This window comes from Tauraco erythrolophus, chromosome 10 (assembly GCF_009769465.1).
Source record: "Tauraco erythrolophus isolate bTauEry1 chromosome 10, bTauEry1.pri, whole genome shotgun sequence".
Classification (NCBI taxonomy): Eukaryota; Metazoa; Chordata; class Aves; order Musophagiformes; family Musophagidae; genus Tauraco; species Tauraco erythrolophus.
The window spans coordinates 61,760-70,850 of record NC_141474.1 but is presented as its reverse complement, the minus strand read 5'-3'; the positions used below and the strand labels follow the sequence as shown (position 1 = coordinate 70,850).

Here is a 9,091-nt window from a genome sequence, read left to right as displayed (position 1 = left end):
GTTGCCTTCCTGCCCCTCCCCCCAGGAGCCCTCTGCTCCTGTGGAATCGACGGAACCAGCGGCTCTGTGACATCACAGCCCGCGGGCCAAGGGCACCCTGGGCAAGGCGAGCACGGCAGGCACTACGTCGGCTGCTGCGCTGGTGGTGACTTGCCGTCAGTTGGTGGTGACTTGCCGTCAGCTAGGTGGTGACTAGCTGACACGTGGTGCTGGCAGCCATGAAACTCCTCATCATCCTCGTCCTGCTGGCCCTGTGCTGGCCCGCGCATGGCACGTGGGACACCTGCGGGTAAGTGGCCCGAGGCTCTGGCAGGGAGCTTGGGAAACCCTTCTGGGGCTCACTGGAGGGGGCCCGCGTGTCCCCCGTGGCCACGCCACGGCTTGCCGAGCCCCACCTGGGAGCCTCAGCTCCTCGCCAGCACCCAGGCTGCTGGCACAGCTGCTCTGCAGGGCTAAAGCAGGAACAGGGGCGGACGGATGCACGTCCCATGGGGTTCCTGCTGTCCCTGCAACGCCTGGTGGGGAGGGAGACGGCTCACCTTCAGCCTGAGCAGCAGCAAGCCGCAGAGCAGGGCAGTAACGAGCTTCTGTTACAGAACGACCTGCGGGCTCCGGCCCATGGACTATCGCTCCGGCACGTCGCGCGTGGTGGGTGGCAGAGATGCCCAGGCAGGGGCTTGGCCCTGGATCGTCAGCATCCAGGACCCTTCGAAAATCGGCACGGGGCACATATGCGGAGGGTCCCTCATCGCCTCACAGTGGGTCCTCACGGCAGCCCACTGCTTCATCGAGGCCAGGTAAGGAGGACCAGGGAACAGGCGTAGCCCCACAACAGTAAAGCAGGTGCCCTGTCCGCAGCACCACGTGCTCCTCCCATCCCCTTTCCTTGCGGTCCAACCAGTGCCTGGGCACTCCTGAGCCCGGCTGAGACACGGCTCAGGAGAAGGCTGGGCTCTTGCCACGGCTTCCTAGATGCCTCCAGCTCCACAGCCCTTGTGCCTCAGGCGTGCGAGGGCAGTCGCAGCCTCCGTGCGCTGCTTTCCTCTCTCCCGTGGGAAGCAGAAGGCAGGGAACTGCTGGGCTGCTGCAGCACGTGGCCCCGCTCCCTCTGACCCCTCTCTCCATCCGCCTTCCAGGCACATCACAATGTGGCGCGTGGTGGTCGGGGCCACCCGCTTGACTCAGCCGGGCCCCAAGACCCAAGTGCGCCACATCAAGCGGCTGCTGGTGCACGAAGACTACAGCAACGTCACGGAGGGCAACGACATCGCGCTGCTGGAGCTGGACCAGCCCGTGCAGTGCGGCTACTACGTCCAGCTCGCCTGCGTACCCGATGCCTCGCTGAGGGTCTCCCAGCTGAGCACCTGCTATGTCAGTGGTTGGGGAGCCACGACTGCAAGATGTGAGTTCCCCAAAAACGCCGTGTCCTGAGCGCAAGCTTGGCACGCTGGGCAGATGGGTTGGGCTTCCTGACCACAAAGGTGAAAGCCAGAGGCAGGCTCGGGGAACGTACGCCTCTGGAGAGATGGGCCTGAGTCATTCCCCAAAGCAAGAGAAAACCCGGGACAGTGCCTTCAGGATGCAAAGCCAATCCCTGGGGGAAGGGTTCACCGGGACAGGGGAGAAGTGGCAACGAGCTGCTGGGTGCTAAATCCTTTCTGTGCTCACAGCTGGAGGATCAACTGATGTCCTGCAAGAAGCCAAGGTCGGCCTCATCGATGCCAAGCTGTGTAACAGCAGCCAGTGGTACAGAGGGGCCATCCACAGCCACAACCTGTGCGCTGGCTACGCGAAGGGCGGCATCGACACCTGCCAGGTAGGAGCGTGCCACAAGCCAAGCCCCAGCAGCAGCACTGGCAGCCCTGTCCCAGCCCACACGTACCCCGGCATGTGCTCTGCCTGGCAAGTCACCCTCCCACCACGGGGTCCTCACGGCTCTGGGGCTCACCTCCCCTTCTCCAGCTGCAGGTCCTTGCCCAGTGCTCCCCCCTTGTCCCAGAGGCCCAGAAAGCCCGGTGCTGCTCGGGGCAGTCCACAGCTCCGGAACCCAATCCTGGAACATCCCTCTTCCACACATCCCAGATCGCCGTGCAGGGAGGGCAGACAGCCCTACGTTACAGACCCACCACCCCCTCCCAGTTCCGTAGGCTCCGGCACCCAAGCAGAGCCTTTCTGGACACTGAATGCAGCACTGGCAGGTGCTGGGGAGAGAAGACGGCCAACCCTAGTGCTGACGGTGGCCACCAACACCACCTCACTCCTCTCTCCTCTGCTGCAGGGTGACAGCGGTGGTCCTCTCATCTGCAAAGACAGGAGTGGCGACCACTTCTGGCTCGTTGGCGTGACCAGCTGGGGGAGAGGCTGTGCGAGAGCCAGGCGGCCCGGAGTCTACACCTCCACCCAGCACTTTTATGACTGGATCCTGGGACAGATGAGACTGCACCCAGCAGTAACAGCTACTCCAGCGCCACAGCCAGTCTTCACCTCCACCCCTATGCAGAGGCCCTGCTCATTTTACGTGCAATTTTTTAACCTAGTGCAGCAGCTCCTGCAGTTCATACGGGGAGAAAAACGAGCAGCAGTATAGGAGGATCCACCGCAGGTTTCAGGGTACCACCACCACGTGCTTCTTGCCTATCCAAAGGCAGCCTCGGTGGCAAAGCCCTGCTCTGTCCTGCCCACTCTCCTCTGAGGCACACAAATGCTGAAGGGGACTTTCTTCTTGAAATAAAGTTGCCGCTTCTCACAGCAAACCTCACTTCTGTCCAGTTCAGTCTCCTGGGGGAGGCAAGGACTGCCACGGCCGGCACCTGCAGGATGAGGCTGCAGGTGGGGCACGAAGGGCAAGAGTCACTCCAAAGGGCTGAAAGCGCCCGGTGAGAGAGGAGGGTGCTCGGAGCCACCGTGGGATGGAGAAGGCTGGCACACTGAGACTAGGAAGAGGATGGGAAAAAAACATGTGAAAGCAGACAAGCTTGGGGGTACGCACTAAGGGCGACAAGCTGATGATTAGGGCCGGGCTGAGCTCACGGAACAGACCGTGGGAAACTCTCGAGCACGACAAGAGGAATTGCTGGGCATAGGAAAGAGAGTGAGAAGCTGGCAGGAGTTGCAGTGCCATAAGGAACAGCCAGATCCAACGGAGAGTTAAGGGGCATTGATGCGAGAGGTGGTCACACTTCACAGGTGGTTGAAGGAAGAGTTGGGGTCATTTAGGGGAGAGGAATGTGGCAGGGACAGCAGTGCCTAGGAAACCGCATCAGTAACGCCAGGGAGGTCCCAGGTGACTTGGCTACCAGCACTTGAACCCCCCAGTCTGTTCCCAGGCTGGACAAACCTGGGAGCAAGGGGGCAAAAATAAGCGAGGTAGGTCCCTTGTTTGGGAGGAGACGGGTGGAGAGAGGGAGGAGTCAGGGAATGTGAGGGGGGATGTATTAACATGGAAAATGCGGAGAAGGAGGGATCAGAAGGAGTCAGGGAAGATGAGGGGGGATGACTTTATTCAGGTGGAATGTGTAACAGCAGAGGTGCAGGACGGGGAAAAAAGTCACAGAATGCAAAGCTGTAATAAACAGGAACATGGGATGTGAGGAAAAGGAAATATTTCTACACGAGGGTAAAAGGAATCCCAGCCTGGAAGTGAATGGGAAAGTTTTTGGATGGTCATGAACTGTTGCTCGAGGCCATAGTTAGAATTTCCTAGAAACATGGCGGGGAGTCAGGCATTCATAGATGTGAGAACACAGAGAAGTTACAGGAATTATTGACACTGATAGTAATGCTTGGAGCAAGTCTCAGCAGATAAGGTCTGAGGACCGGACAATGATGATAGGATGAACAAATTCCTCAAGATAGAAAGTCATCTTTGTAAGAGATAATGACCTTTTTAACAATACATAAGGTTTAGGGAGAAAAGAAAGGGCTCACAGGTAGCTCGGTGGTGAAGGTGATTCATGCAATCCAAGAGTGAAAGAAGGAAGCAGAAAGGAAAGGAGAGTAAATGAATGAATGTTGTGGAAAATTATTACCAGTATGTTTGGAAAAGGGGAAACTTTTCACCCAGGGAATATCTTTAAAGCCTCTCTCAGCAGATTTCCTAGAATCATAGAATGGTTAGGGCTGGAAGGGACCTTCAAAGGTCATCTAGTCCAACCCACCATGCAAGGAACAGGGATATCTCCAACTAGATCAGGTTGCTCAGGGCCTCGTCCAACCTGGCCTTGAACATCTCCAGGGATGGAGCATCCACCACCTCTCTGGGCAACCTCTTCCAGTGTTCTACCACTCTCATGGTAAAAAATTTTTTCCTAATATCCAATCTGAATCTACCTCCCTCTATTTTAAAACCATTACCCCTTGTCCTATCACAACTGGCCCTCCTGAACAGCCTCTCCCCATCTTTCCTGTAGGCCCCCTTGAGGTACTGGAAGACCGCTATAAGGTCACCCCGGAGCCTCCTCTTCTCCAGGCTGAACAGCCCCAACTCTTTCAGCCTGTCCTCATAGGAAAGGTGCTCCAGCCCTCTTATCATCTTCGTGGCCCTCCTCTGGACCCTCTCCAACTGGTCCATGTCCTTCTTATGTTGGGGGCTCTAGAACTGGACGCAGTATTCCAGGTGAGGTCTCACAAGGGCAGAGTAGAGGGGGAGTATCACCTCCCATGACCTGCTGGCCACGCTCCTCTTGATGCAGCCCAGGACGCAGTTGGCCTTCTGGGCCGCAAGAGCACATTGCCGGCTCATATTGAGCTTCTCGTCCACCAGTACTCCCAAGTCCTTCTCCTCAGGGCTGCTCTCGATCCATTCACCACCCAGTCTGTATTTGTGCCTGGGATTGCCACGACCCAGATGTAGGACCTTGCATTTGGCCTGATTGAACTTCATGAGGTTGACATGGGCCCACCTCTCCAGCCTGTCGAGGTCCCTCTGGATGGCATCCCTCCCTTCCAGCGTGTCGACGGCACCACACAGCTTGGTGTCATCGGCGAACTTGCTGAGGGTGCACTCCATGCCACTGTCCACGTCACCGACAAGATGTTGAAGAGGGCCGGGCCCAACACGGACCCCTGAGGGACGCCACTCGTGACCGGTCTCCACTTGGACATCGAGCCGTTGACCACCACTCTCTGAGTGCGGCCATTGAGCCAATTCCTTATCCACCGAGTGGTCCATCCATCAAACCCATGCCTCTCTAGTTTAGAGAGAAGAATGTCGTGCGGGACAGTGTCAAAAGCTTTGCACAAGTCCAGGTAGATGACATCCGTTGGTCGACCCTTGTCCACCGATGCTGTCACCCCATCATAAAAGGCCACCAAGTTGGTCAGGCATGATCTGCCTTTGGTGAAGCCATGTTGGCTGTCACCCACCACCTCCTTGCTCTCCATGTGCCTTAGCATGGTTCCCAGGAGAATCTGCTCCATGACCTTGCCAGGCACAGAGGTGAGGCTGACCAGCCTGTAGTTGCCCGGGTCCTCCTTGTTCCCCTTTTTAAAAATGGGGGTTATGTTCCCTCTCTTCCAGTCATCGGGGACCTCGCCAGACCGCCACGACTTCTCAAATACAATAGCCAGTGGCTTGGCAACTTCATCTGCCAGTTCCTTCAGGACCCGCGGATGGATCTCATCAGGTCCCATGGACTTGTGCACCTTCAAGTTCCTCAGATGTTCCCGAACCTGCTCTTCAAGTACAGTGGGCGATGGTTCATCCTCACAGTCCCTGCTAAGGCTGTGAGGCTTTTCAGGCTGTCCTTATAGACATTTCACGCTGTCCTTATAGACATTTCACGCTGTCCTTATAGACACGGGGGAAAGGACAAATGCCATCATTTCCCAGAGAAGTTATCCTAATTCGCTTCTGGCTTATTCATTAGGAAAAAAGTATTCAGGAACGCCATGGTGCCTAATGATGAGAAGATATTTACAATACTCCAGCTTGGGAGAAAGATTTTTTGCTTTGCTTGAAACCAGACAATTCCAATGATCTCTGTCTTTCAGCTCCAGTTCAATTCTGTTCGGATTAGGAAAATCTGAGTAACTAGCAGGTGAATTAACTAAAGTCAAACTCTTTTTGGATTAAGAAATAAGTGGCATGAAGATTTAGTGTTTAAACCAGAAAAATGTGTGGAAATTAAAAAAAAAAAAAAAAGGAAAGCCGCAAAAATTTGCTACCTGCAGATAGCACTGAAAAGCTGTATTCCAAATAAAAATGAACAAACCTTATTTAGACATTGCCTTTTTCCTTAAGAGTCAAAGACATTCTCTAAGGCAGGCAAACTTTGTAACCCAAAATGTTACGATCTGAAAGTGCTGTCACAACATTTTCAAACGCACCATTCTGTGTTGGGATGTCTTGAGGCAGCCAGCTGAGGCAGAAAAGCTGAAGGATGCATCCAAAAGGAAGTAGCTGATACCTGAAAAGAAATGGAACTTTCCAAGACTCATTTTGGAGTTTTAGGAAGCAACATTCTTCATTGCGGTGCCGGGTACATGAGGAATGTCTCCTCCCTGCATGCACACCTGGCCCCTGGACAGAAAACTAGTTATACATTGAGATCATAACATGTTTACATAGTCATTGTTATTCTCTTAAACAATTGGTTCATTTTCTCTCACTTTACATGTAAATTATTTTGCATGCTCAGTTCTCTCCTCTGCTCCTTTCTTTTGGGTCTAGGGTTGCCGTGGGTTAGGCCGCTCCAGCAACCAAACCCTACACAGTCGCTCACTCACCCTCCCCCATGTCCCAGGGATGAGGGAGAGAATTAAAGGAGAAACGGGAGACCCGTGGGTTGAGATAAAAACTATTTAATACGGATGATTTAATACACAGTGTAGATGCTCACCACCCCCTCTTATCCGAAGCCCGTCTCGTCCCAAAGCTGCAATCCTGGATGAACATGAGGCCCCAAAAGAGAGAGAGAGAGAGTACTCCAAGAGTGGGAATACTGGAAAAGAAAAAAGGGCAAAAGAGCAGAAGCGAAGAAGCGCAAAAGAGCAAAAGCAGCAAAAGGGCAAAAGCACAAAAAGCCCTTCTTTCCGGCTCCCCCACACCTTTATACTTGGCATGACACTGCATGATGTGGAATACCTTATTGGCCAGTCCAGCCCTCAGTTCCAAGTTCCACCACAAATCACAAGGGGAATCGTGGCCCCCTTGTCCTGGCTATGTTCCCCCTTATCCCGCCGTGCTTCCGCACTCTGGCCAGAACGCGGCACACTGAAGAGTCCTTGAAGTCTCACTTCCAACCACAAACATCAGCTTGCTATCAACATTCTTCTCAGAGCGAGCCTCTGAGTAAAACCAAAACACGGAGCTCTTCTGGCTGCTAAAAAGAAGAGCTGACTCTGTCCCAGCTAAAACCAGGACAGTATCCACTCCTTATTCCATATCATGCACGTCGTCTTCAAACCTTATATATACACCATTCCCCTAGTCCATGGGTCATCCCTCCAAAACGTGTCTTCATCTGTTGTAGCAGTCTCTCAGGGCAGGAAAGATGATGTGGAATTCGCTCAGTCGGTAGAACAGACGATGTAGTCTTTGTTGCGTGTGGCGTCTGCAGCTCGTAGTTGGTGTATCCGGCCGCCGTCTGCAGGTTGAAGATGTTGATCTCAAGGAAGTTGCTGGGTGTTTGGAATCAGTTCTGGTTCTGTCGAAGTTCATTCTGCATTAAGCTGGATGATTCTTAATATAATGGCATTAGTACAATGTGACAACCATAGCGATGATGGTATGCAACGACAGGGTTATTCAGCAATTAATATCACACAATTCAATTCATTTATCGTTTGTTTTCACCCAACATCAAATCCCCTGGAGGTACACATCGGACTTCCCCGTCCTTCTGCATCACCCACCAAGTGCACCCAGGTCCATGAGCAAAAGCAATCCCACGAGCGGGTTTACCTTTACCCGAGGCAGGAATAACCCAAACTGTCTTCCCGAGTATATTCCTCATGTGCACTACAGGGACTTTATCCCCTTCTACAGTACGTAAACATCAAAGTGTGATATAGTCAATTTGCCAAGCCTCTCCATACCGATATTTCAACCAACGCCCTCCATACCAAAGAGGTTTTAACCACTTGGCTTGCTTGATTGCAGCACGTTTCGCACTCATGGGTAACCTGTGCAATAGTGTCCATAGTTAAGTCCACCCCTCGATCACGAGCCCATTTGTATGTGGCATCCCTTCCTTGATGGCCTGAGGCATCATGGGCCCAACGAGCTAGAAATTTTTCACCTTTATGTTGCCAGTCCAGATCCACCTGAGACACTTCAATCTTAGCGGCCTGATCCACCTGTTGATTGTTCCGATGTTCTTCCGTGTCCCGACTCTTGGGTACATGGGCATCTACATGTCGTACTTTCACAACCAGCTTCTCTACTCGAGCGGCAATGTCTTTCCACAATGGGGCAGCCCAGATGGGTTTACCTCTGCATTGCCAGTTGCTCTGCTTCCATTGCCGTAGCCATCCCCACAGGGCATTTGCTACCATTCGTGAGTCAGTGTAGAGATAGAGCATTGGCCACTTCTCTCGTTCAGCGATGTCTAAAGCCAGTTGGATGGCTTTCACCTATGCAAAGTGACTTGATTCACCTTCTCCTTCGGTAGCTTCTGCGACCCGTCGAGTAGGACTCCTACAGCACCTTTCCATTTTCCATGTTTTCCTACAAGGCGACAGGATCCGTCCGTAAACAGAGCGTATTTCTTCTCATTGTCTGATAGTTCATTATAAGGTGGAGCCTCCTCAGCACGTGTCACCTCCTCCTCCTCTGGTGACATTCCAAAGTCTTTACCTTCAGCCCAGTTAGTGATCACTTCCAAAATTCCTGGGCGATTGAGGTTTCCTATCCGAGCTCTTTGTGTGATCAGCGCGATCCACTTGCTCCATGTGGCATCAGTTGCGTGGTGTGTAGACGGGACGCTCCCTTTGAACATCCAGCCGAGCACTGGCAATCGGGGTGCCAGGAGCAACTGTGCTTCCGTACCAATCACTTCAGAAGCAGCTCAGACTCCTTCATATGCTGCCAGTATCTGTTTTTCAGTTGGAGTATAGTTGGCTTCGGATCCTTTGTATCCTCGACTCCAAA

The 9,091-nt window shown here is 53.2% G+C and overlaps 1 protein-coding gene across 1 annotated transcript; it reads left to right on the top strand.

The window, feature by feature from the left end:
• Nucleotides 1-209: 209 nt before the first annotated feature.
• On the top strand, nucleotides 210-2,587 carry LOC147528145 (acrosin-like). The gene is made up of 5 exons (XM_086617674.1): nucleotides 210-289; nucleotides 597-797; nucleotides 1,137-1,402; nucleotides 1,671-1,816; nucleotides 2,279-2,587. The coding sequence occupies exons 1-5, from the start codon at nucleotides 219-221 to the stop codon at nucleotides 2,585-2,587; spliced, it is 993 nt and encodes a 330-aa protein (XP_086473800.1). The 5' UTR covers nucleotides 210-218.
• The last annotated feature ends 6,504 nt before the right edge of the window (nucleotides 2,588-9,091 follow it).

Coding starts and splice junctions, on each gene's coding strand:
- LOC147528145 (XM_086617674.1), top strand. CDS start 219: ATGAAACTCCTCATCATCCTCGTCCTGCTGGCCCTGTGCTGGCCCGCG. Junction 290..596: donor GGCACGTGGGACACCTGCGG/GTAAGTGGCCCG, acceptor CTTCTGTTACAG/AACGACCTGCGGGCTCCGGC. Junction 1,403..1,670: donor GGGAGCCACGACTGCAAGAT/GTGAGTTCCCCA, acceptor CTGTGCTCACAG/CTGGAGGATCAACTGATGTC.